Source organism: Pipra filicauda, unplaced genomic scaffold (assembly GCF_003945595.2).
Source record: "Pipra filicauda isolate LSUMZ 115617 unplaced genomic scaffold, ASM394559v2 scaffold16_size7369187_pilon, whole genome shotgun sequence".
NCBI lineage: Eukaryota > Metazoa > Chordata > Aves > Passeriformes > Pipridae > Pipra > Pipra filicauda.
Genome location: NW_024104207.1, coordinates 5,250,762 through 5,278,160, shown reverse-complemented (window position 1 = coordinate 5,278,160; position 27,399 = coordinate 5,250,762). Strand labels below are relative to the sequence as shown.

At 40.4% G+C, this 27,399-nt stretch overlaps 1 protein-coding gene and 1 long non-coding RNA gene across 2 annotated transcripts in view; one reads left to right on the top strand and one right to left on the bottom strand.

Annotated features, from left to right (window-relative positions):
* The window catches only part of SLC35F3 (solute carrier family 35 member F3), a 170,925-nt gene extending 169,677 nt beyond the window's left edge, over positions 1-1,248 (bottom strand). Inside the window, exons 1-2 of the mRNA XM_027750546.2 lie at positions 964-1,248; positions 467-696 (exon numbers count right to left, since the gene is read on the bottom strand). Of these exons, the coding sequence (XP_027606347.1) occupies positions 467-696; positions 964-1,016 (283 nt within the window). The 5' untranslated portion in view covers positions 1,017-1,248. The remainder of the gene's footprint in view (positions 1-466; positions 697-963) is intronic.
* LOC114003506 lies at positions 193-27,399 on the top strand. The gene is made up of 5 exons (XR_003546268.2): positions 193-803; positions 3,887-3,955; positions 13,870-14,002; positions 19,770-19,841; positions 26,241-27,399. It is a non-coding gene; the product is annotated as an uncharacterized LOC114003506 (long non-coding RNA).

Genomic DNA, 27,399 nt, shown 5'->3' with positions numbered 1-27,399 from the left:
CGCCTAGAGAAAAAACAGTTCCACTTGACATAGGAAAAGACATATCATTCAGATCAAGTGCTGTGAAAAACCGACAGACCCCTAAAACGATGGAAAGACAGGCTGGTAACGTGTTACTTGTGGAAATGGTGTGTGAATGAACGTGCAGGGGCTCTTACACAGCTGTCAAACACCGTAATCAGCGTCGCTAAGTGTGCCTGCAACATTAAGACAAATATTTGACCTATTTTCTTAGTAGAATTTAGCTGTCATCGTTCTTAGCACCACGCTCCTGTGAGCCAGCAACTGCCTAAGGACTCAGACAACATGAGCACAGAATTCTCCGCCGAGAGTGATAGCACTTAGTCCCACAGGGCGACTTTCTTCCAGCGACAGAGCGATCGGCCCCTCGAACCCACCCCCCTCAGCCGGCTCCGTCTCGCCTCCGTCCTGGCAACCCCCCAGCCCGTCCGCGCCAGGGACTCACGTTTGTAGCTGGCGGCCCAGGGCTGGTAGCCGTAGTAGCCGGTGATGCGGAGGATGCGCTCCTCGATGGAGGTGAGCCCCACGGACGCGCTGGTGAGGTCCTCCACGGAGCGGGACCACTTCAAGTCCTCTTTGATGGCCTCGTCCACCACCAGGTACTTGAGCTGCCGCAGCTGCGGGCTGATATCGGACAGCCGCCGGGGGCTGACATCGGGGGAGCGTCGCATGCCGCTGCGGGTCGGAAGCGGGGCGTCAGCCCGGGGCCGCGGCTCCGGTGCCGCCGGTCCCCGCCGACCCCGGGCGAAGTTGGCGGCGGGCGGCGGGACCCCCGCCGGCAGGTGAGCCCGCACGACGCCCGCGGCGCCGACAACTTTCCTCGCCGCCCTCCACCGGAGCGACCCCCGGGAGCGGGCGGCGCCGCCGGCAGGGGCGAGGTGGGGTGGGGTGGGGTGCCCCCGTCCCTCCCAGCCCTCCCGCCCGTACCGCGGCGGTACTCACAGCGTGGCGGCTTTTCCCCGCGCGGAGCCGTTGGGGAACTCCCGGATCCCCATGGGGAGCAGCAGCGATGGCTGGGGGGCGCCCAGGCTTCACGGCGGGGCGAGCCGGCGGCACTCACCGGCCGGGTAAGAGGCGGAAAGGTAGGAAAGGAGGGAGCGGGGGGAGGCGGCGCCCCCGTGGCAGAGGGTCCCTGGGCTGGCGCTGGCGCTGGCCCCGGCGGCGGCCCCGGCGGCAGAGGCAGACAGGGCGGGAGGGAGGCGGGCAGGGAGACGGGCGGGCCGGCGCTGCCGCCTGCGAGCCGCTGCCGCCTGCGGAGCGCGGAGCGCCGGCGGCGGGGGCCGGGCAGGGCAGGGCGCGCTCCGCGCCCCCCACCCCGCGCGCTCCCGCCGGCCGCCAGCAGGGGGAGCCCCCGGCACCGCCAACGCCAGCGGCCCGCGGGGCGGGGCGGCCGCGCCTCTCCCGGGAACACCCGCCAGGTCCCGGCTCGGTCCGGGAGCCAAGGCTTTCTCGGAGCTGCTCGGTGGGGGCAAGCTGGAAACAGCGCGGCGGTGCATGACAGCCCGAGCGAGGCAGGCCCTGAAGTGACCGTGGGCTCCATCTGACCAGCGCACCCACCTGATTGCCCCCGTAACGCCGCCGATGCAGCACCGGGGCCGCACAGCCTTCTATCAAACCACGTTTATTTTTATTGTTTTTTTTAAACACGCCGACCAACTTAAGTGGCAAACATACAGTTACACTTAAATAAACATGCGAACATACGTGTTACTTTATACGAAGACAAAAAAAAAATAAGATTAAAATCTAATAATAGGTACTTACACAAAATTTAACCACATAAAAGTAGAGATAAGCGTAGGCAGAAATTTCTTTCCTATGTGTGTGTGCATCTCATAGGAGGAAAAAGGCAAGTCCAAGGAGAAAAAAAATGTTCTCTTTCACTGCTGCACAAGCTCAGTTTACCTGGAACATTATACCACCAAGGTATCAAATGTGGAAGCGAGCTGGATCAGTTAAATGCAACCTTTCGCTGTCACTAAAGGTAACATTACAGGATCACCACATCACTATCAGAAAGGGAAAGTAAAAAAAAATCTCCAGCAGATGAAGGTCAAACTAATTTTAATCTTAAGTACCTGTGTACTGAATAATGCACTAAATTTATTTTATTTCCCATCCAACCCTTATTTTGAGCCTGTGAAGGGGAAAAATATTTGCTGCTGAGGAGGTCAGTTCCAAAACCTAACACAGGTGAACAGCAGTGGTCCAGCAGTGCAAGCAGAGAGTAACTGTGAAGGTGTTTGATGCTGCCTACTCGCAGTGACAGAGCAATTTGCAGGGTACACAAATCAACGCAGAAGGATGATTTTGGTTAAGATGAAAAGATAATGCTCACTAAATCTAAGGATACTGATCACTGTTGTGATTTAAGTTTCTTTAGGACATTTAGGGGAGGAGTGTTGATAACAGGCATGAATGGAATTAATCATTTCAGTCAGGCCTCCAAAGTCCAGTATTGTTCAATATGCAAACTCTATCCTCTGTCTGGATTTAAGTGATGAACAAGGATACGATTTATTCTGAGAATTCTCTGTAATACTACATATATCTAGTGTCAAATTCCTCCAAAATTATAGGTCCAGAAATGCAAGTCAGGGCTGGCTGTGCTTGGTACTGGACTAATTCACATAGGCAGGAGATATCTGAGTCTCAGAGCAAGCAAAGGTTTTAATAACCAAGCAAGCTGAACATTGTTGACCAGCCAATAGTGACTGACACCTGCTGAGCACTCACCTGCCTCTTGGCATGGGCTGGTGCAGATTTGGTCAGCCATGTGAGAAATTTTGTCTCCATCACTGACATATTTAGTTACCCATCTTCTGTAGCACCAGAGAATAGCCGTGGAAGTCGGAGATCCTGTTACACACATATCCACTTTAATAGGCCAGAACCATCTCATTCTTCCGTCCAATAAAAATTTTCCTGCTGTTTTATTCTTCCCCAGCTGCTGCCATTTTGAGGTGCAAATGAAATGACAGATGGGTGTTTCTCCTGTCATGCGGGAAAGTGACTTTGGACAGCTTAGGTGGCAGCACTGACAAACTTGAAGTGAGCATGAATCTTCCAAGAGAGAAAAAAAATGCATGGGAGTGAACATTTTAAAGTTCACTAAAACGTTTAATAAATATGCCATTTCAAAATTATGGTAAGAGGGCAACATCAACAAACGTCGATGTAAGCGATGTTTCTTCTTTAAAAAAAGCAGCTGCTGGAGACATGCAAATAAAAATTCTCATGTATATTATTTTAATTATGTTTAAGCATTGTAGCTAAAACTGAAACATTACAATATGGCATTGGACAATAAAAGATAAAGTGTGGGATTTCATATGATTTGAAATATGTAGATTTATGGAGCTGTTTAAGATTTTGAATATGAGAAGAAAAAAATGTGATATACTAGCAATGCTACTGTGTGTAAGAAACAAGAGATAAAGAAAAAATTTGCTAAACAGTATATATCTATTTAAGGAATAGTGGGCAAAATTGTATGCATCATGAAGCTGGAGCCACTATAAACAGCTTTTCTGAACCTCTCACTAGCGAGAGTTTATTACTTTAAAAAAACACCTGCAATCATTAAAACGCAGAATAGTTAGGAAATAGTATGTTTTTTAAAATGTCAGAGCCCTATGGCAAGGGAACAATAACTAATTATTCCAGAGTGTGGTGACTTATTCTGTCCTGTTAGATACTCCTTTTTACTTTTCTCCAGACAACATGAAATTATATGCTTGACTGACACCCAGCTCTTAAAAGGCACGGCCATTATTATATATTAGCATTATGTTGTCTACAATGTGATGCTGTGTCAAAGGAAAATATAATTTAAACTGTATTTTTTTTCACCTCCCATCAATAGTAGCTTGCCAGATGTTTCTCTGGGATGGAAGTTTACATTTATCAAAATACGACTCACTTCATGAGGAAGGTAAGTGCATTTTTTTATTTTTCCCAACCCCTACCCCAAGATAAGAGTTTTAGATTTAAAGGATACAATGACATATTAGAATAGGATAGCAATGATATTTCATTGGGCAACAAAATAATCACCACTGCATAAACTACAGCATGAAGCTGATGTGTACCTTCTTCTCCAGTTCATAAAAATTACCCCTAGGAAGTGAGTCTTTAGAAGAAAACTCAACTCCCTCCTTAAGCAAGGAGAGATTTAAGCAAACAGTCTTCTAACTGAAAATTCTGTAGTTGATGTATATTCCTGCTTCTCTAGTATTTTTATGTTTAGCACTGAAGGTATAAGCCCAAGTCATTAATCAGATATTCCTGCCCCAAGAGTTTTTGGGTGTTGGACAGAAATACACTATACATGATAAAAGTGCTATGTAGTACATGGAAATGCTTGTATGGCAAAACTATTCAGTTTCCCTGGCTGCGGTCAAATTTGACATCCACATGAATGTAATGCTACTGCATATGCTGAGTGCCTCCAGCTCAGTCAGTAGGACTAATTGTAGTATGCTGATTAGACTAAATAGGAGTGCAACTTTGAATGTAACCCATTTCACACACAAAATATTTTGAATCAACAACAAAAAAATACATAGCTAGAAACTTTCTAGTCCATCCTAGATAATATTTGCTTGCATTCATGTTTTAAAATATTTCATACCAACTTTAATTGGTTTCAATAAACCCAAAGAACCAAGAAAAAGTGATACAGCAGGCAGAGAATGGCCGAGTGGAAGACTGAATAATAAGCAAATATCAGCCTGACCACCTTCAGTAGAAGCACACTTGTTCTCTCAAGTAGAGAAACCAACACTGTGCTTGAGAGAGCAATCAGATGAATTTGAGACAAGTTGCAGCACATTTTTCACATGAGCTCTCACATTCTTCTGAGACCTCTGCAATGCATAGCAGAACCAAAAAAGCATCAGAAGTTTTGTCATGACACCTTGCTGAAAGCAACAGGAAAGCTCTGGAAATTACGATGTAGCTGTCTTTTGCAGTCAGGAAGGGACATACAGAGTCAGTGTCCCAGTTCCTGGGAGGTATACTGATTTAAAGCAAGCTGATTTTAATCTGCTACTTTGAAGTGGTTGATTATAAACTGTTCACTTTCTTTCTTTGACAGAGACTGTGGAAAATAGAAGTCCCTTTTATTTGGAATGGAAAATAGACCTATTTTTTGTTTTGCTACCCGTTGTTAGATGAGAAGTGCAGAAAAAAAATTCAGGACATCTCATCATATCTTGGTGGCGTACCAGCCCTGCCAGTGCCTCTCTTTTCAGTTCAAATCAAAAACTGAAATGCAAAGAGCAGAAAAATAGTAACATTTCCTTCTTCCAGCAAGAGACCCCAAAAGGACTGTAGGAGGTGTCAATTGCAGAGAATACAGAACAGCAGACCTCTTCAATAGCCCATATTTTAAGAAACAGAGGCTTGAATTTCAAAGTCAATTATTGTGCTATATAGCCTTGGTATCCCTTCATGTTCTGTCACTTCAAGTTATTTGTACTAGAAATAATGGGCTGCAAAGCTGAGGTTAAGGAAAGGCTAGATACTGTGTATAACCTCTAGTTTGTCCTTGTACCACAGGTTTATCTGAGAAGTGAGCCAAATAGCCAGGGAATAAGGAAGAGGATAAAGTCATAGGAACAGCTGTCTACACTGGCTAGCCTGTGGGGGAAGGAATTAAAAAAAAAAAAAAAAAGCAATAGCCAAAAAGACATAGGGGATAGAATAGAGAGTGAAGAACTCTAGAAAGAACTTGAAAGAAAACTCTTAATGAATTTGTGCTCAGGGTAGGCAGTTGCTTTAGTGAATTTGGGCATAATATTCATATTAAGTTTTAAATTGCTTATCTGGATATTGTGCTAGTGCCAAGAAAAGACTGATAATTCTCACTCTTCAGAAAAACATACTGGGTTTTTTTCTAGTTTCTAAGGTGTTTGATGCAGAAAGTGTGACACTAGCCTTAGACTGTGCAGATTTCTCAGCAGGAGAGATTTCTGAAGAGAAAGGAACACTTGGAAACTGATTTGACAGGCAATTTTTATTGTATAAAATTAATGGCAGCTGTTTGAAGCTGCTCGTGTGTCTGAAACATTAAAAAACCCACAGCTGAATTTTTGATCTGTGAGAATAGAAGATCAAAAAGGCATTACATTTTTTCCATATGGTTCCAAAGTGTGGAGCATAGCCACTTACTTCCATGCATGCATTTTAAACCCTATTTGTAAGTTAACCATACTTATTTTTCCAGATTTTCTGGAAATAATTTTGGAAGGTACTATAACTATTCTGTTACAGCAACTCAGACCTCACTTCCCCCCACAATATACAAAAAGGTGTCCTCTTTCCAACTTTTTATCACCTACAGTGGATAGATTTCATCATGTCATGGATAAAGACTGTATCTCACTACACTTTTACTCACATATGGGCAGATGTTGGCACTACTGTGAGCCCCAGGGCTGCACTGCTTCTTAGTATAAAGTGATATAGCATTCAAAAATGAGTTCTTTCGTCTTGCATTTCTTTAGTAGATTATTTTATTGTGGTGATAAATTTGGAACAATGAGATTATTTGATTAAACCTTCTCAGTCACTGCTGAATGGACTACGCTCCTTGTAGAATTAATAAAAAGGCCAAGACACCTCATTAACATGCTTGGTATTGAGCTGGATTGGCAGCAGTGCAGTTTAATCCTGCCAAAGGGCATTTGCTGAGGAAAGTCAGAAAGCTTTTAAATCATATTCTTAAAGGTTGAGTCAGGAGAAGATGACCTTGCAAAAGCTGTATTCCTGAACTGTCCAGACTTCCCCCCAGCCCATTCATGCTAGAGCTGCTTAGTGCACAGAACAATACGTTAAATAGTATGGCTTCTCCTTGTGTAATTCAATGCATCAGATTTGATTTTGCTGTGCATGCTGATTGGAAAGCTAGATAGAAAAGCTTAGTTTTGTAAAAGCCACATACACTAGCATCTTCTAGCAATTTTTTTTTTGGTAGCTGAAAGTATACTAGCATCACTTGATGGTCTAAAAGTAGACTTTCACTTACAATAGTTGATACAGACACACCACATTGCTTTCACCAGTGCCTCACAGTCTTTATAAGCAATTACAGCTCATAAAGACATGGAGAAAGTGGATGAAAAGCATGTGTGTATAATCATGCCTATCAAAATATCACAAAGATCAAGATTAATGTCATCATTATTGCTTCAAATCATGCATCTATGGCACATAACTACATTTACTTTATTGTCACGTAAATTGCGTTATAGTTCCCAGACACAACAGCCTATAAAACAGATCTCAACCTTCTGGCTTGGAAACGCTGTTTAGATTATTCACTCAGACATGTAGAGCAAATGTCCCAGGTAGTTAAAATATTCTTTACAACTGGTTGTCTAGATGGAAATAGGCTTTTCATATGTAGATACGAGCAGCTGCATTTCTCAACAGAAACAAGAAGCGCTCCAGCAAACTAGTTTCAAGTCATAAAAATTTAAGGCAGAGTTCTTCACCAAGCTCAATTAATCTATTTCAAGCTGGTGAAACTTCACCATCTTAATGGAGTTGCTTTCAACATCTAGCCTGTGAATTCACAGGTAGGCTCTGAAGAGTGGCATGAGTTCTGTGGCCACTTTGTCATATTTTCAAAAGAAATGTAGCTGCAAGAAAATTTTATTGCAAGTGTCTTAACTTCTATTTTTGCTCAAGTTAAGCATGTAAAAACATATCAAAAATTACTAGATCCTTGTGTTCCTTTCTTGGTAGTGTTTCTTCTAACGTGCATTTTTATATTCCTTTTTCTAGGCTACCTTTATTGGTTTTGAGCTAAAGGTTTTCCTTATATGTAGTTTTTCCTTTGCTGGCTCATGCAAAATTCCTATTCAAGTAAAATTAGAGGAATGTGAGCCATGTGAGCAACATGATGAACAGGAGACAGTATGTGGAAAGCAAACTAAAACCATGCATATAGGTAAGGAAGAGATCACATAATGCTTAGGTATCTTCATTAAAGAAGGGACACTCACCTTGACTATCTCAAAATACAGATATTGTCCCTGAAATACTAATCCAGAGACAAAAATTACAAAAAGTTGTCCTAGGATATAGAACTCCATGGCACTTCAGGAAATGACAGTGCTATGTGAGACTGAGGACCTGTGAGAAAGACTGGGGGAGAGACATTCTTCAGGCTACTGTGGGTTTTTTAATTGAGTATTTGGCTATAGAGATAAGTAAAAATACTAGCCCTGATATTCTTTGGTTAGAATCTGTGTTAGAGAGAGAAAACTAAGATATTGCAAACGTCCCTAATAGGATTTTTTTAATACCTGCCAGAAATATCAATTTTAGTTGCATCAAATAGTTAAAAAAAAGGAAAAAATTAAAATAATTATTTTTTTTCTGCAGTTGAGATTTCACACATTAAAAAGTTGATAAACAGCAATTTTTTATGCTTTACTGTGAAATGAAGAGGTAATTTTCACCCTTTGTATCGCATGTGGGATTTTTATATTGCTTTCAATGCATTTTTGTAAACATTGGAAAGGAAATAAAATAGCCCCTATAAAACATAGTCAATGTTACTGCCTGAACATTGAGCTGCAGATAGTGTTTTGTAATCCTCCAGTACTCATACACATATATATCAAGAGTTTTAGCCCTCAACTGCTACTAAAATTAATGTCTTGTAACCTTAAATATATTTCTCTACTAAAACAAAACAAATCCTCATCACAACAGATTTTAGCCTGCCTTTTGACACCAATTATGGACAAAAATTTTATTTATTCCTTTCGTTGTCATATCTAAAAGGGCCTTTTTTCGTGGCTTCTCCTCACACCTGCTGCATCGTCAGTTACTATGATACCATTCAAGACCAAAGTCCACCCACACCATGCAGTAACTGAGGTGGTCATGCTGTTCCACATGCCTCAGGTTCACTTTGACTGCGTTAGTCCATAAATAGTACCTTGTCCTTGCAAAGCTGAGTAAGAGCTCCCTTCCCTATCTCCTCCAATAGATGTGGATGTTCTCTGACTTACTTGGTATAATGCTCCTGAATATTATACAAAAGCAGATATTGTAGTGTACAGAAGCCATTTTTTTAAGGCTAATCTTAACAGCCAAATTAAAAAAAACTGAATGAAATATGCAGCTCTGCTCACAACTTTTTAGAGATACACAGCAAACATGGAAGTTACAAACAGCAGTTTTTCTGACATTGTAGTAATCCATGGACTAGCAAGCTACATTGGCTCTGGTATATCTCTCACTAAAGATTAAATATTTCTCTTTCTTCTGTGATTAGTAGCTTTGCAGAATGTGCTTATATTATTTTAGTATTGAGATATTTTATGATAGTAGGACAAGTAAACCCAAAAATTCTACAAAGTAACTGATGAAAAGTTTCCATTGATTGAAGCAAGACCTTTAAATTAAGCTGATGAAAAATATTTGTGCTTATTTAACAATTTGCCAGTTAGTAAATCCAAGTAATGACTTTTTTAGACCATTGTACAATTAGTAAGTAGACCTTGGAAAACAGAAAACAACAGAAACAAGGATATGTGCAAAGAAAATATGCTGCTTCACAGTTCTTCCAGAGTGCATTTATACTCCAGAGAGAAAATCTTCATGGTATTAAGGGAATCTGTATCTATCATGACAGCACACCACCAGATCATATTCAAAGGTTTATGAAAAATCCACACTCACTCCCCATGAGGCAGCCTAGGAATGGAAGCTATTTTTCAGGCTTGTGCATCTGCAACATGAACAAAGTTTCACCATTTAGGAGACACTGCTTTATAGTGGAAAAAAAGGGGGAATTGTTTTCACTTTCTCACCTATTTTATTCTCATGAGGCCATAGGACTGCACGGGCTAACATCACTTTTCCTTAAGTAAGCAGATCAGATTAAAAATAGACTGGGTACGGCAATAAGATGCCATCTTTACAGTCTCACTATGCTGCAGTTTTAAATCTGGAAGTAGGGCAAAGTCTCATATGAATCCCTTACAGCGATTTGTTATGAGAAAGAGACAATACTTGAATTTTCCTGTTTGCCTGGGACAGGAGGAGGGGCTTACATCTCAGCAGAAAACATACAGGTTCAATGCTAAACAAAACTATCCCTACCAAAACAGCGAAGTGCTTCTCTTAGGCGTGTTTGCTGGAGCCTCCAGCATTATGTGAGTAGCTAGACACACATCAAGTCATGGATTCCATCTTGTCCATCTCTTCTCCACAATGGTGACATCAATCTCCATTGTTCACTGGCAGCAGCTATTTCATGTGCCAGGCCAAAATCACGCCAGTAAAAACAATATCAGATTTCTAAAGAAGTGTTGTTGCAGTTGCTGCTGTTATTCTGTTTAATGTTTTGTATTGCATTAGTCAATAGGTACCTCATTATTTGCAGCCTCCTTGCTTTTTCCATTTTATTACATTTTAGTTGTCAAACAAGATTCAAAAGAAATAAATCCTGGAACTGTTGTAATGACTTGTTTTCCCTTTTCCGAATGTCCATTCTCTGGTTAAGAATGAATGCTTTTTCCAATCCCTTCTGGAGTCACCATCTCATCTGATAAATTTTAGTTACTCTTGATACTCATGCCTTACCCATGAATGTTCATCAGCTCTATTGCCTATGAGCCAGCTCAGAGCTGCAGAGATTATTATCTGTCGTGCCTTTCAGAAATTTGGTTTGTAGCACTAACTTTTGAAAAGATTTTTTGCTGACATTTTGTAAAGATACAAATGAAGCGCAAAAGAGATTGCAGCCTGCGATGCAAGGGAGTGTTAGGCAAAGCACTGCTTGCCTGCTTCCATGGCTCCAATTTCACCACATAGAATCACAGAATATCTTGAGTTGGAAGGGACCCACAAGAATCATCCAAGTCCAACTCCTGGCCTTGCACAGGGCAGCCCCAAGAATCACACCATGTGCCTGAGAGCATTGTCCAAACACTTCTTGAACTTTGGCAGGCACATGCGAGAAGTAGTCATCAAAATGACAAAACAGAAGCAGCCAATCACAACAGAAAAGTAGACAGTACCAAGAAAAAACACAGCATCTCCTCCCGCTACTCAGAAGCAGGAAAGGAAATTTTGTGAGGAGAAAAAGCCTGAACATCTTTGAGAACTCAGATTATTATGGAATCTAAATTGCTGAGCATCAGACAAGAAGGTATAGTTTTCCATCAGTGGTAACAGTTATCAGCATGTCATTTTCTTCTAAAGTTCAGCCTGCCCTCTATTATCTTGTTCTACAATAGGCAGAATGGCTGCAGAGCACCCTCTCATCACCTTGGGGTCTACCTGACTGCAGGGGTTTGCATCTAGTGCCACCTGGGTTGTGGTATTGCTTGACACAGCTTAACAGGACAAGCAAATATACAGTGAGAGACCAACTAAACTGATTTACAGAAAGTACATGTACATATGTAAAGGTGGGAAATAAAACCTTTAATATGGCTATGACCAATTTTTTACTGAGGATAAAAAGGTAACGTGCAATTATGCTGTTCACTTGCACTAAACATATCAATTATATTTTTAACTTGAGGTTAAAAAGTCACTCCTCCCCACTTCATTACTTCACCTTTCCTAAGCACCTGTTAATTTTGTTTGGTTTTAAGTTAATTACCCACATAGACTCAATCATTGCCAGTGTTCAGCAAAAGGCACCAAGAGCTGAAGGGAGGAATAGGAAAATATCCATGAGAGTGAACTGTGCAATTCTGGAATATGGAACTGTCCAGTGCCAGCATATACATGTTCTTACCCTCTGTTAGTGCCTTCCTAATAAAGTACATGTGTCTGCATACACACACACTTATCTCCAGATCATGGTATTGATCTACTCATTCTCCAAGCTGCTGTACCAGCTGTGGGCCCCACTGGAGGCTGCTGACATAGGGAATTTTTACCATCTTCTGCAGGAACATGGCCAGGCCCTAAATAAACAAAGAATCTACCTGTAAAGATGTACCAAGAGACTTATTCTCCCTCCCTTCCTTTACCTGGGATCAAACTTAAGCATTAATTTTTTAATAGAAGGATAGTTTTGTAGTCTCTGTCCTCTTTGATCATCCAGAATGTTTTAAAAAACAACCCATTGGTTCCCTTCCTTTTGAAGTTGTACACAGCAGGATCATTAGCAGTAGATAAACAGACAGATGTAGTGCTCAGTATTAGGTTTCCACGGTCACCATAACAACATTTAGTAGGGATGCTGAGCTACTATCATTTAAAATGAGACTGACAAGTGCTGCAGAGTTGTGGGCAGGTGACTTAGCTTTTGTATGGAGGCTGTTCTCTCCAGCAGCAAGCCAAGAACCTGGAGAAGGACCAAACAAGAGGCCAGAGCATTCTGGTGCATCAAAGGAGAGTTGGTAACTTTCAGCTCTGCTCGTCTCCTGAGAAGAGATGAAACTTTGCAGACCTAGGTCATTCATTTTGCAGCTTCTAGTTCTGGCTGATTTGCAGCTTCTGCTCTAATTGTCAAGCTGTAGAGAAGCTTCTGCAAACACTTGCCTTCTCTCCCCTCTTCCCTCTACCACCCCAACTTTATGGACCATGATTAGATGCAAATGTAATGAGCTCAGTTCAGAATTTGAGAGTCATTTATGCATAAGCACTTGTGTTAGATTTTCCTTTTCTAAACATAGTTTGAGTGGAAAGTGGTAGTTGAAAAGTAATACAAGAGAAGTTTCCTTTTTCTCCAGAAACCAGATGTGTAAACTGTGTTTAATTAATTTCTAGGCAATTATAAACATTATCAACGTGAATTAACAGTCTTACCTTATCTGCAGCAAGATAACATCTTGTCACACTCAAAGTCATAAAGCCATTCCAGTGACAGCTCGTTGATGGTGAAGTGCAATTATCTTCCTTCATATTGGTTGCTTAGTTCTAGACTGGCAGGCAATATACGTTGGGAATCAAGTGCCTGGTTAAAACTGCAAAAGAGTTGACCTAAAGTGATTCCTAAATTTCTATCCCATTTAAAGACAAACAGTAAGAAATTCCTGAGGTGTGACACTGGATGTTTTGTGGCAGAAGCTGGTAGGAATTGGAAGTAACCTGCATGTCACTGGTACTTCTATGATAGTTTCTAGCTGAGAATCATTTCTATCTAAACAACATTTCTCTGTGCTGTAGGTAGCTTCATCTTTATCTTTTATACTATGACAGTACAGCATAAGATAGAGATTTAATTAATATCACCAAAAGTTTGTGTTTGACATGTAAATGAAAGCCCAATTCCTAGTTCTGGCATTTAACCCGTGACACCCAATGAATGATAGTGAAGCTTCAAATGTGATCTTTTTACTGGAGGTTACAAACCCAAAAATCCATAAGTAACAGTCTACACAGGTGAGCTCACCTAATATCGAAGACTTGGAGGTAAGAATAGTTTGACATTCCAACGATAGCACAAGAGTTTGCTGTCAGGAAGAACAGGAGGGAAAAAGAAGACGACCTTAATTTAGGACTTTCTTGCCATAATAGTATTGGCAACATTATGCTGAGTTTATGTAAAGCATTATTTGTAGTGACAGTGGACACAGGCATCAAAAGAGAAGCCTGATGGAATGAGTTTTGGTGCTAAATAGCATCAAGACATTAGGCTATCTCAATAGACATAAGTGAAAAATGACATTTCTCAGAGTTTGGAGAGATTCATTTCAGAGCAGCCTGCAGCCTCCAGGTGGTGCAAAAGCAAGGCTTTGAATAGGTGATTTTAGCGCAAAGCTCCATGCAGAAGGTTCTGCTGCTGCCACACTTTGCCACACCCAATTACTAGCACTTCTTGTCTGTATAATAAAATCTATTCATTTGTTTCCTCCTCCCTAGGAAGGTGCAGCAGAGAAAACACGTGATGAACTCTTCCACAGCCTCTATTCTCTGTCCCTCTGTGCTGCTCATGAGGAAGGAGGTAGAGAAAATCGGGAGTAAAGTTAAGACTAGGAATAAGGCAGTGGTGAGGGTAAGGTGTTTTAAGATTTAGTTTTTATTTTCTCATGATCCTACTCTGATGTGATTGGTAGTAAATTAAACTAATTTCCCCAAATCAAGTCTGTTTTGCCCATTACAGTAATTGGTGAATGATCCCTCCCTGTCCTTATCTCAACCCACAAGTCTTTTATTATGTTTTTTCTCCCCCTGCCCAGCTGAGGAGGGGAGTGATAGAGCAGCTTTGGCAGGCACCTGGCATCCAGCCAGAGCCAGCCCACCACACTTCTCTATTTATCCATCAACACAAAAGAATTTGGGTATTGAAGAGTACTGAGCTACTTGAATTCTAAGAATTGTTTTGCTTGCTAGTACATCAAGGCTGACATTGACACATGCATACTCTTCATTAACAGGGAGAAAATGCATTTGAATAGAAGGGAAAGCAGATCAGACTTTGCAATACTTTCCAAAATACCATGTCTAAGCTAAACAAGGCATTATCAAAATCTTATAAAAAAATCTAACAGCATTTCTCTCTTCTTGCCTGCTTTGATCAGTAGTGAGGAAATTAAAAAGGCTGTCACTGATTGGCCTTAGCACCAGAATCTTTTTGAGATGAATGATGCAATTTACACCTCTGAAAACGTTCGGTTGACCATTCAAGCAGTCCAGAATATCATCTTTCTCCAAGTAAGCTTTTTATAGTTGTCATTTATAGATCTCAATAAATGTCAGAGGTGTTAAGTGGAACAATTGTTCTAATGTAGAAAATGCAACCTATAGAGAATTTTTTTTCCTAGCAAAACCACATAACTTTTCACTACTCTGTCCTGAACTGGAAACTCAACTATTACTCTGTAGGTAGAAAGATTGCATTCAGATTCTGATTTTTGAAGCATATTAGCTTAACAAATTAAGTGTGTCCAGTTCTGGGCCCCTCAATTCAGGAAGGACATTGAGGTGCTGGAGCATTTCCAAAGAAGGGCAACAGAGCTGGTGAAGGGTCTAGAGCATATGTCCTATGAGGAGTAGCTGAGGGAGCTGGTGTTGTTTAGTTTGGAGAAGAGGAGGCTCAGGGGAGACTTTATCACTCTCTACAACCACTGAAAGGAGGTTGTAGCCAGGTGGAAGTGTCAGCCTCTTTTCCCAGGCAACTAGCAATAGTCTTAAGCTGCACCAAGGGAGGTTTAGGTTAGATATTAGAAAGAAATTCTTCACAGAAAAGGTGATTAGACTTTGGAATGGGCTGCCCAGGGTGGTAGTGGAGTCACCATCCCTGGAAGTGTTTAAGGAAACACTGGATGTGGCACTAAGTGCCATGGTCTAGCTGACAAGGTCGTGTTCTGTCATAGGTTGGACTTGATGACCTCAGAGGTCTTTTCCAACCTAATTGATCCTGTGATTAAAAAAAAAAAAAAAAACCAAAAAAATAAAGCCAGAACTTTGTTTTACCTATTCTTAGCAGCTCAATTGTTAATTTTAATTAAAAAGCCCTGTTAAACTACTGTTGTGTAGTATTAAAGTGTTTGTCTACTCTTCATATGAAATAGAAGATCTACAAATATGGAAAAGAATTTGGGCAGGTACTGAGGTTATGCAATTATTAATATTTGAGTGTAAGTCTTTAGTTTTTGGAAAAGTTTGATCAGTTACAACGGGGTATTCATCGGAATTTTTCAGAAATAATGTACTTATAGATATCTAATACACCTTTTCCCAAGATAGGATATTTAGAAAATATAAAATCAGTTGCTTTTTGTGAATATATCTATTGCTGCCTATTTAGGACTACTTTAGAAGATGTACTACTATATTCAGCAGTAGTCACCTACTGCAGTTCATCATTCAGAAAGGGATGTAGGGAAGAGCTCAATACTCCATCACCACACTTTCAATGCTATCTGGTGTCCCAGGCTGGCTGGGAGATGCATAAACATTCCAAGTGCTAGATAGATAGGATTACTGGGATTTGAAGTCAAGCATGTGCTCTGAGATCATTGAGAAGACAATTCATCTCCAATGCATTCGACAGGCTTCACAGGGTTTTCAGAATACTTGTCTGTAGATTATCTGTCTTCAGAAGCAAGAAAAAAAAAGGCACTATTAAATCAACATCAAGGAGATTGGCAATTTCACCTCCTGCTTTTCTTGAAGCATAGGAAGAGAGGACAATCCGAGAAACCAGTGTGCACAGGAAAATACAAGAAGACTGCAAAGCTGTTCCCTTTGTTGAGCTTTCTTTTAGAGCTTTCATAGCTCCACAAGACAAATCTCTTAATTTTGCAGTTCCATCAGACCAGCATTAACTAGTGCATAGATCTCATTGACTTTACACTGCAGCTTGTAAGACACAGCAACATCTGTTTTCCAACCAAACTGAAGATCAAATGCGGCTTACCCAAATAGACACTTTGAAATAATGAATGAGTATGGGCTAAAAGGGTTCCCTCAACAGTGATAAGAGAAACCTAGAGCACCTGCAGCTAATGTTGAGCACACAGCTCACACAGCCAAAGCAAGCGATATTAACAGCTTTATGCTGCTCTTCCTTTTTACTCTGGATAGGAGTAAAAACTCAAACAATAACCTGACAATGTTAGCAAGATATACATCACTCTCTCACTCCCACTTTTCCTCTATGAATATCAAATCCTCTCATGCAAAGAGGAAACAAGGACTTTAGAGTAAGCAAGTTGTCACTAGTAAGCAGTCTAATCTCATATGCAATACAGTTTGAAACATCTGGGAGGTTCCTCCTTAGTAACACAGATTTTGCAATTTCCGTTTTTCCACATGAAACATCTATGCTTCAATATTCAGTATTCTGTATTACAAAGATACATATCCTAATTCTTGTTAACACAATGAATATTTGTATTGCATAAGCAACTAGTTATAGGTCCTATGATCATGAAGAGGAAAAAAATAGAGCATTCATATTTCTTGGTTAGACCATTAAAAAATTGTTAATATATTCCTCCTATTAAATCAGGTAAACCATAACGCTAACAGCAGCATAACATAGAATGTACCTGCTAGAGATCTCTGATTCAAAAGCTTTTATAGCTCAGTTATGCATTATGTATGTGATTAGTGGATTCTCTTTCCAGCTTAATCAAGCTTAACTACTTGGACTGCAAATACTCTCTATTCTCAAATTACTGAAAACAATTATACAAGTACAAAGAAATTTCATTTAAGAATTATGTAACTGAAAGTAGGAATCAGCATTGATCCAATTAATGTTTAAGTTCTGCAGTTCTGTAACAGAAGCCAATTAATATTCAGTGATCACGTAAAACATCTTCCATAGAGCTAGAAATGTGCCTGAAGTCCATCAGCTTCTGAGGGGAGAGGTCACTAGAAGTACCTTAATAAGGGCTATTTTAAAATGAAGAGCTGGATGTTGTGGTTTTGCTAATAATTAACAAGAGTTTCTCTACTTTCCATGAGAAATCCCTATCCTAGATTCATTATCAGTATTTCTTTTCATATGTCTAACAGAACTTTGGCGTAAAATCCCCAGCCATAGCCCAGAAGCAGGCTTTTTCAGGGAATAGCTCCTCTGCCAGCCCAGCCTTTCCTTCAGCAGCCCTTTTCAGACTGAAGCTCCTGTCTTTCTCAACCCTCACCAGCAAAGACCTCATTCAATTTGTTCCCTCTGTCTTCCAGTCTCTGCAATTAGATGATCACAAAAGTAACCAAAATTACTTCAGCTGAAGCACAATTCCTAGTGAGAGTATTCAAACACAGCTCTTTCTACTCTGAAGATCATACCCTTTGGTAGTAAGTGTTCATATCGATGCATGAAATCCAGAGTGTGTTCTGTGGAAACATAGAGCTAATTTTATTCTTTAAATTAAACTGTTCTTCAGAGAATATCACTGTTATGAAGAAAACATTATACTGTAGGTACAATTCCTACTAAATGTGTTTTCTCCAAGATAAGACTGAATCCCTTACTCATTAAGTATCAATTTGGTTTTCTTTTAGGCTTACTTTCTATCAAATATTTTATTAAAAAGCATTACATGAAACTGGTGTTATCATGTCATCTTGGTATCTGAACTGTGTTTTGTGAACCATACTTTCATAGTTAAGCAACTTAAGAGGTTCAACACATTCACCCTCTGTGACTTAAAATTTTAAGTCTTGTCTGGTGTGGGACAGGGAGGGTTGTGAGTTTGTCCTTTCCCCTCTCACAAGTATATTTTATGGCATCTCACCTCAGAACAGGGCAGATTCCAAAACTCACTTAAATTGGTCTATGCTGAGGGGTGCTTTACTGCAATTATTACATCCTAAAAGGATGTTTGAGTGAGTGAGCTGACCTACCATAGGGTACTGTCCTATTGCTCACCAGCACTACAGCGAGATACCCCTGCATGCTTTGGGCAATGATGGACTCTTCTTAAATCTAAATTACCAGTTTCTCGCTAGATTCTCACCAGGAATCTTCTTTGAGCTACATAGAAGGGAGAATGGGACAAGGTCATGTTTACTGATAGTAGACCTAGAAAAAGAAAGGACTAGAGTCCAATTTCACTGCTCTGGTTTTGTGTTGTCACATAATTACAGAGCTTCATTTCCTGCCTATAAATTGAAAAGCTCATTGCAATACATTTTTCCAACTATAATTGCATACCCATGTAATTCAATCCTTACTGTATTTTATACTGTGCATTAAATGAGTTGCATTAGAAAACAAACTCAATGGTTGTTAGTTGTTAACACATTTAGGGAATTGAATCAAGCTTAAAACCATTGCTGAAGCATTTGACACAAACCTCAAAGGCAAATCATAATACAAATCTTGATTATTTACCCTGTTCTGTAGATCCTTATTGCCTCTTTGGGTAGGAGAGGGAGCGCATGCCAATTTACTTATACTGACAACAGTTTCTTAATAGAGTTGTGCACCTCTCATAAATAATGTTTTGTATGCACCTCATTAAATGTGTGGCAGGGGAAGTGGGTGGCTGGGGAGGCAGAAAAAAAGCCTCTTCTCCATGGAATCAGTTCCAAGGATAGCTTTGTCTTCATTTTGCTCCAGAAGGGCAGGATAGCTTTGTCTTCATTTTGCTCCAGAAGGGCAGGAACTGACTGAGGTACTCTGCAGATCCAAACCCTCATCTGCAGATGTTCTGGGTCTCTGGACTGTGCAACATAAGGTCATGAAGTCCTAGCCACCCCTAGTCCAAATTTCAAAAGACAAATGTGCTGCCTGTGGTCTGGTAGGCTATTAAAAAAAAAAAAAAGCCTGACTCACAAAACAGTTTAACAGAAGCAAAACATATACTCAGGCAAGAATATTTATTCCTTGCTGCCTGGGTATATGCAGTTGCCTCCCTCTAATTTTGTGAAAGCAATTATTTTATTCATTTCACATTATGTCAAAATTCCACTCCACTGCTTCCTGCTATGCAAGGGAGGTATAACCACTACAAGAGGGTCCTGAACCTCTGGGTCTTACACAGTCCAGTTAAGTAGAACTTATTTCTTCCCTTTCCAGTTCCCTCACAGTTTTCAGCCTATTGTCTTCTCTTGGTCTATGTGAGTTTATAGGCATGTTCTTCACTGGGAAACATATCTCCTTTTGATTTCTGGTATGACTGACATAAAATGATAAAGTGGTTGGCATTCTTCAAGCAAACCCATGGGAAGATACTTTACTTAAATCAATTTGTACAATATTCAGAAAATACTAGGTGGACAGTGTAGGGCAGTAAGAAAGATGTCAATTAGCTTGATACAATTTGCTTCTTCATCACATGAATCAATTATGTCTTTTTTCCTAGATCTGTGCAATGAAATTAGGAAGAACAAAGGAAACCATAATGCTTTACACAGCATAAGCCATGACACTACAGGTGAGTTTGGGTCTCAGAGATCCATGCAAGCACTTTCTGCAAATTTCACAGCCTAACACTTCCAGAAGCACAATTGGCTTTCTGACAAAACACAGTCTCCCTGGTGAAAGCAAGACTTCATTTAATGATATTAAAAAAACCCCAAAAAACCAAACAAAAACCAAAAACCAAACCTCCTTATTAAAAAAAAGTATAAAACAAGTAATATTTCTTTAAAAGGCAGCTTGAGAAATTGTTTGTTCTGATTCATTTAAAATTTGATGCCTCGAATTTGTGATTACATCTAATGTTGGAACCTTGCAATAGTAAGATTGTGTAGGAAACAGGGATTCATAACAAAGTATTCGTTTCAACTGATAATTGCTGTGAGTCATTTCTTTTCATATCCAACCTTTAACCAGTGTGTATCCAAAACCCCAAGAAGCGAAGTTTATTTTGTACATTTTAAACAGGCAAACTAGGGAAAAGGAAAGACAGTTCCCTACACACTCAACTGCAGTGTGCCAACTACCAAGTTTTGGGAGTTGTTTTGGACTACAAGACCAAAGCAGAGGAAGAGGTTGTACATGAGGGCAGGCTGCAGGACCTACCCCAATTATTCTGTACTCACCAGTTGTCAGTAACTGGCAGCTTCATGAAGCATGGTTCTGCTGATTACACTGCTTCTAAAGAGGGACTCAGAGCTGAAACCTCTCACCTATGATCACACTGCATCTCCTCCAAAAGCCTTCACCTGCTGTGCTACCCAGCACAAGCACAGGCCTTTCGTTCTTCCCATAGACGCCTGCAGAAGCTTCAAATAAGGTCTCTTCAGAGCTCACTCTTCCCCAGAGTGCCTCAGACAGAGACACCCATCATCCCACCACCTAGCTCCAAATAAGAGGCCACAAATTAGCATGACTGATATTAGAGCAAGAGCATGTAGGAATTTCACAGCAGCAGATGGACCTCTGGAAGCTGCAGCCCTTAGCTCTGTTAGGTTTGGCAGATGCAGGAGAGTCCTGCAGCTCCTGTGAGCCCCACAGCTGCATCCCAAAATATTTACACGGATCAAGAACTTCCTCACTACCCCACAAAGAGCCTAAATGTGAGCTTTGGCAGGCAAAGTGCTGCCAGAGAACAGGCGTTTCAAGAGCAATTATCAGTTCACTCTGCCTTCTCCATGCCACTCAGTGGAAACTCTGGACCTCATTTTTGGTTAGTATGAGGCATGTGGGGAGTTTTGCTTAAAATAAGGTCCCTCACCCTTCCCATGAGAGCCTGCAAAGGGTTCTCTCACATTTGTTTCCTACATGTAGATCTCATACGGACCCTTCTCATTTTTCACCCTTCTCCAGGACTGCTTTGAGAGCTCCCTCATAGTGCAGTCCTGCCTAACTGATTTGGGCAAGAAGATGAAATGGGCTCCTTTTAACCCTTTCCAGGCTGCTACAGTGGAAGAAAAGGGTGCTTGCACTTCCACAGGGGTTATGAGCTGTTACTGTAATTGTATCACAAAATGAGCTGGTCTGATGTCTAAGTGTAAAGTGTGCAGGAGGCAGAAGAACTCTTTGTGGGCTGGTGAGGCTTATACAGCAATGCAGCATTCAGCTCCACTACTCCCATTTTTTTAAAGAATGTTGATCAAATGAATATAAAGAACTGCTGTGAAGTGGTTCAGGGACTGGAGCAAATTGGTCACTGCAAAAGACTTTAAGAAGTAGTTTATTTATTTTGTCCACAGAGCCTAAGAGAATTGACTACAGTACATAGCTATTTGCATGAAAAGAGGAAAAAAACCCTAGTATTAATGATCTCTGTAATCCAGAGCTACAAAAAAATCTCAAATGAGAAAGCTCATGTTTTAAATTTGCATGAAATGTAATTTTCAAGAAACCACCCACAAAGGAAATTAATGTATTCTTTTTTTTCTGGTTTAGTCTTCATTATTTCAGATCTTATAACTTGGTAGCAGTTTCTATTTTTTTAATTAATATAAAAATCATTTTACCTCTGTGCCATCAATAAAAATTATCCTAAAATTATACATATTAGAATATATATTTATTAAACACAGAAAAAATGAGGCAAATATGTGAGCCTGGGTGCTTGACTATTAATAATGACTTTGGCAGAAACCCAATTTTTAGTATCTTTTTTAGAAAGGACCTTATGTTGCTAAAGACATTTTAGGACTAAGAGGCAGGGCAGGCTAGAAATAAGCTCCTTTTCAGAGGAAATAGAGGCAAAGTCACTTTCTGGTTTGGATATTAATCAATTTTTGGGAGATTCCTGGAGAGTCTGATAAAAAAGTTAATGGGTTTTCTCTGTGGCAGTTCTCCTTAGAAAGTCTACTGAATATCCATGGGGAACTTAAATAATCCTTCCGAATGCGTTTTTAAATTTATGTTCTTGAAATATCTCCGTAGAGAAGGTATTCTGTATTAACTTCTCTAGTTATGACAATAGTTTCTCAAGCAGGCTACTGCTTTAATCTTTATTAAACTTTGTAAAGATTCTTTCAAGAAAGTTTAACTATGTTTGAAATCATGTCAGCTTTTGCATAATTTTACATGATTTTACCTTCTTCGTGGAAGAAGGAGCCAGCAGCTCGGCTTCCCTCCCTCTGGAACAGCATGCTGTCCGTCGCGGTGCAGGAGATGCCAAGGGTGGTAATGTGCCTTGGCTAAGGAGGTCCGTGGGGAGCCCAGGCCTCCTGCACAGCCAGGCTGGATGGAGTGCAGTGCAGATCTCTTCCACGACACATGCTGGTCTGTTTCTATCTCTGAAATGTGGCTTGGCTACTTGAAAAAGCTGGGATCTGCAGGTTAGAAATGGACATTGCAAGTCCCCTCTCCTTTCTAACTTGGTCCCAAGGATCTGTACCTAAAGGTCCTTTCCTGCCTTCACATGAGATTTTCTGTGTTACTTCACAGAGAGCATGAAAAAGTCTAATGGGACGTTCAAAAAGTGTGGTTTTGGGTGCTCCTTGTTCCTGTCTGACTTCTAAATCCAACAAACTCCAGCCAAGTGAAGGTACTTGCCAGAGAGCACGGCTGTCACCTCAGCAAGCCAGCCTTTGCTCCCAGAAAGGGATGTCATGGGTACCAACTCTTGATGTTCATCTTGGCATGATGCTGCTTCTAGAAACTGCCATAGAGACAGAAGCAAAAACACTGCAAGTCTCCCCACCACCCCGGGGAACATCCTTGATCTGCCTTTCTGTGTTCTGTTTGGCCAACAACCTGGCTCATAACCTGTGGCTTTGTAACAAAATCACTAAAATGGTATCTAAGGGAAATAACAGCCCAGCTCTGGCTCCTGGGTGTATTTTACCTATGTAGAGGATGGTCTTTGATGGCGCTTGGGAACATCAGAACAGGACAGGTGGATGCATACATGCAGTGCTAGTGAAACCTAAAAGAGAGCAGTGGTGGAATGGCAGAGAAAAGCATCTATAGTCTTTGAAGCCTGGGATTTTGTTACATCTTTGTCTCTGCTCCTATACTAGATAAAACTTTAGTAATAATATTGTCCATTCAATTCTAAAATTCATGCTTCAGTACTTGCCCCAGTGACTTCGTGCAACAGCACAATCCACCAGTTAATGAAAATCTGCATAAGGATAACATCAAATTAAAAAACCCCTCTGTTGGACCAAGGATGCAAAAAGACAGGGCCATGACTGCATTGCAGGCGCAGGGGGTGCAGGCTGACATTTCTAATCTTGAAGCAATAACTACAAAGCTGTAGGTGTCTTTTTGTGGGAGATGACTAAGGTTTTGGTGTTAGGTTCTGTAACACACAACCTGGTAGCTGAAGGAAAGGCCCCCTCTGCCCCAGCTCTGAACAACAACTTGCTCAGTCTATGTTTACTGGATACTTTTATCTCCATGGCTCATCCCCATCGACCAAGTTGTGACAGGAGAGTAAAAATGATTAATGAAGCAAATTCTCCTTTTTTTACCTCACAACAAAGTTCTGGATGTAGGCGTGTTTCTATAGTAACAATAACGTCCTCAGAAGAATTTGTTGGTTTATCTCCTGGATTAATTCTTTGGAGTCTTATAATATTTGGACTTTAAAGCATGTTTCTTCTCCACAGAAAGCAGATTGTTCTTTCCCTTATAAGGATCCAAAATTAAATAACATGTTGACTGACATTTAGTATTGCTGAAATAGGACGTTTTTACAATTGTATAATGCCAAAAACACCCCAAGCCAGCCCTTACTCCCCAAAATTAGCTAAGCATGGGAGGAATATATGTGAAATATGCTGAAAAGAATGGAGGGAGGGATGCTCTTTGGTAGAGCATGGCAACATCTCATGACAAGAAAGAGTGCAAAGGTGTTTTTCCTAAAACACAATCAGTCCATAATTAAGCCATTATATATACTCCAAAATACCATGTAGTATCTCTTTCATAGGATGCAGGTTTTGACAAACACTTTTCTTGTTTGCAGATGCATTTATACAGATGCTTAGTAGCATATATTTTTATGCCAATGTTATATAAAAACTGCTTTAACTTCCAGAAACACTTGAAGATTCTTTTGCCATGCCCTGACAACAGAAAAATCACACAATGCAGTTACTTCATGCTGACTCTTTGCAAGGGGTCCTCCATACTTTCAGAAGCATCAGTGTATTTCAGTCAGTCTCCACGCTGCGCTGAAATTAGTTTGTGGCACAGAAGGTTAATTCTTTTCATCTTAAAAGAATAAAGATTTATTTTTCTAAATATGACAGATCTTTAGGACAGAATGTAAACTAAACCATCCTACTTTCAAGTGAGTTTTATGGGTCAGTACAGTTTACCCACCCAGAATATGTGAATTTGATCTATGTGACACCCCTGTGCCCTTGCAGAACAAGGTCTGGTGCACTTCTGGGGTCCTCTGGACTGGCCCCAAGAGAAGAAGGAGGATAGGCTCCCTAAAACCTACTACATTTTGAAGTGATTTAGCCATGAAAACTAAACTTTAAAAAAAACTTTAAAAAATGTTGGAGACTATTCTGGCCTTTATTTCTTTATTTTAAAAACTGTCCCAAAATCTGGACATGGCTCTGGGCAACCTGCTTTAGTGAACCCTGCTTGAGCAGGGAGGCTGGACTAGATGGTCTCCAGAAGTGCCTTCCAGCTTCAACTGTTCTGTGATCAGAGGGTTTTATTTTTTGCCTTGCCGCAGCTTTCTGCAGAAGCATTCCCACATATCTCAAAGCTGTAAGACCAGGCCAAGACTTCTTGTTACACATGCCCTTTTTATGCAATGCTGGCCACAAGGGACAGAAGCTTGTCAGCTAGTGGGAGGCAAGCAGAGACACATAGAGATAGTACAGAGGATGTGCAGAAGTCACCAGGGAAAACACAATTCTCCTCATTACCCGGAAAGAGCTAACACCCAACAGGCTGCAAAATGAGCAGCAGAGCTCTGGTAGATGTGCTATGCGTTGCTGTGGGACCTTACGGCTGCACTCAGGTGGCCCTGGGGCTGTTGTACCATCTTCTGTTCCTTAGGGATCTGAAACAGGTAAAGCAGAGGCTGAGGTGACTCATCAGGAGGGTTTAGAAGGTCTACCAGTCAGATGCAGTATCTTCTGATATCCTAGATCCTCCTAAAACACTATTGACTTGCTCTTAGTCTCCAGTTTTCAATATCACATAGATGTTGGTTGATTTATCTGAACAGATACATACATTGATAAATATACACATTTTTACCAACTTGAAAAAAATATCATCAAACTGTTGCATAATACCTGGGAATAAGCATTACTAATGGAATATTAACCTTTCCACTATTACTAATCAAGAGTATTAAACTTGCAAAGAAACACAGAGCAGTCAGAAAGGTGTAGTTTCTGAACACAGACAGCATTAATGCCTGAACTTGAACTGTGGCAAAAGAGCAGCTACAGCTGCAATATATGCCACGATTTTCTGCATTTTGTACTCTGTAAATACTTTGACTTATGCTCTGACAGTAGTGTCAATCTGGGCAACCAAAAACTGTCATAATGAATGTTAAGAGACAAGAAATCTGGGAAAGTGAAAAAAAAATAAAAAATTGTTCTCTTCATGGGAGAAGCACTTGCAGATATGGCAGATGTCAATGTCATGGCTGCTACACATGGAGCCAAATAGCTCTGTAGAGGTGATTTTGCATACAGTTTTGGGAATAACTCCATGTAAGAGAACATGGAACTATTTGTCCTGGGTTTAAGTATTTTTCTCTTCAGATTTTTCAGGATAATGCTCAGAGACTGCCAATCACATTTACATCACCTCAGAGAAAATATAATTTCTGTCATGATTTCAATTATTACTTCCAAATATGCCCAATCCTCTATGTACTACTTGTTTCTAAACTGGCAGTGTGCAAGATTTCAGTCTAATAAACTGTTTTCTTCCTTTTCAGATCCACCTTTTTGGTATTTGAACCCAAGTACATAACAACTGAAAACTTATGAAGACTGAAGACCGGTTGAAAACTGATATGAAGGCTGAAGCCTACAGTATCTATCTGTTTCTTCACATGATTTGAGTATGTTCCAAGACTTTGGATTTTCCAGCTTCAGCATCTTTTGTGTTGGAGTCCATAAAATAGGCTGAAGAACTGTATTTGTTCTCAGCAGTTTTGTTGAACTGGAATACATGTGAAAGTTTCTTATCTCCTAAAACAAAGGTAATGTAGAAGGTGTATGTTATTTTTCTGTATGTAAGAAACATCACTATACCTATATTTTGATAATAAAATAAGGTGGGCAAGTGGAGGGACACATTCTCAATGACTATTCAAAGTATGGTATTCATACTGATATGAATAGAAACCTTAAGTACCAGTGAAATCCTGGGAAATAGACAGGTTTCTTCCTGAGAAAATAATCGATTTTCATTTGAAGATCTTACTGGCTCTTACTAGTGTTCTTAAGAGTATTTAAGTATTTATTGTTCAATATACATGATCTCTATGTTATCTGTCAACTTCTCCTTGAGGCTTGAAATAAAACCAATGCTTTCAGCATTTCTTTTCTACAGGTCCATTTGCAACTTTGTGAAAAGTTATGGTGTGTTTTTTTTCTCTCAAGACTATCCCAGCTGAGTTTTGGGTCAAGCAGACTCTTTGGAAGGGTATCCCAGCTGCTTTTCAAATAGTGAACATCCCAGCCCACTTTCTCCTGAAATCTGTTAGGATCTAGCTTTGAATCTGGCTCTAACTGAATACTCATCAGCCTCTGAGGGAGTAGTAAGCTAACCTATTCCATCTCTTTTATGGTATTAGAAAGCAAAACGCCGGAGTTTTTCAGCTGTGAAGAAAAGCAGTTCCAAAGTATACGGTCAGGTCAAGGGTTTCAAACTGCCAACATCACATGCAAAATAAAGGACTATGTTGCCTTTCTATTAATGGTGTCATTTTAATGTAACTCTTCCTTATCACGAGTTTTTTCATGAAAACAGCCATTTATTCAAATAGCATTATCTGAGGGAGGATGAAGTTAAAGAGTTGTGACAGAGTGAAGTAAAAAAAAAATTTAGAAGTCACATTATCAAAAGGAGTCTTCTCTGACTCATTCAGT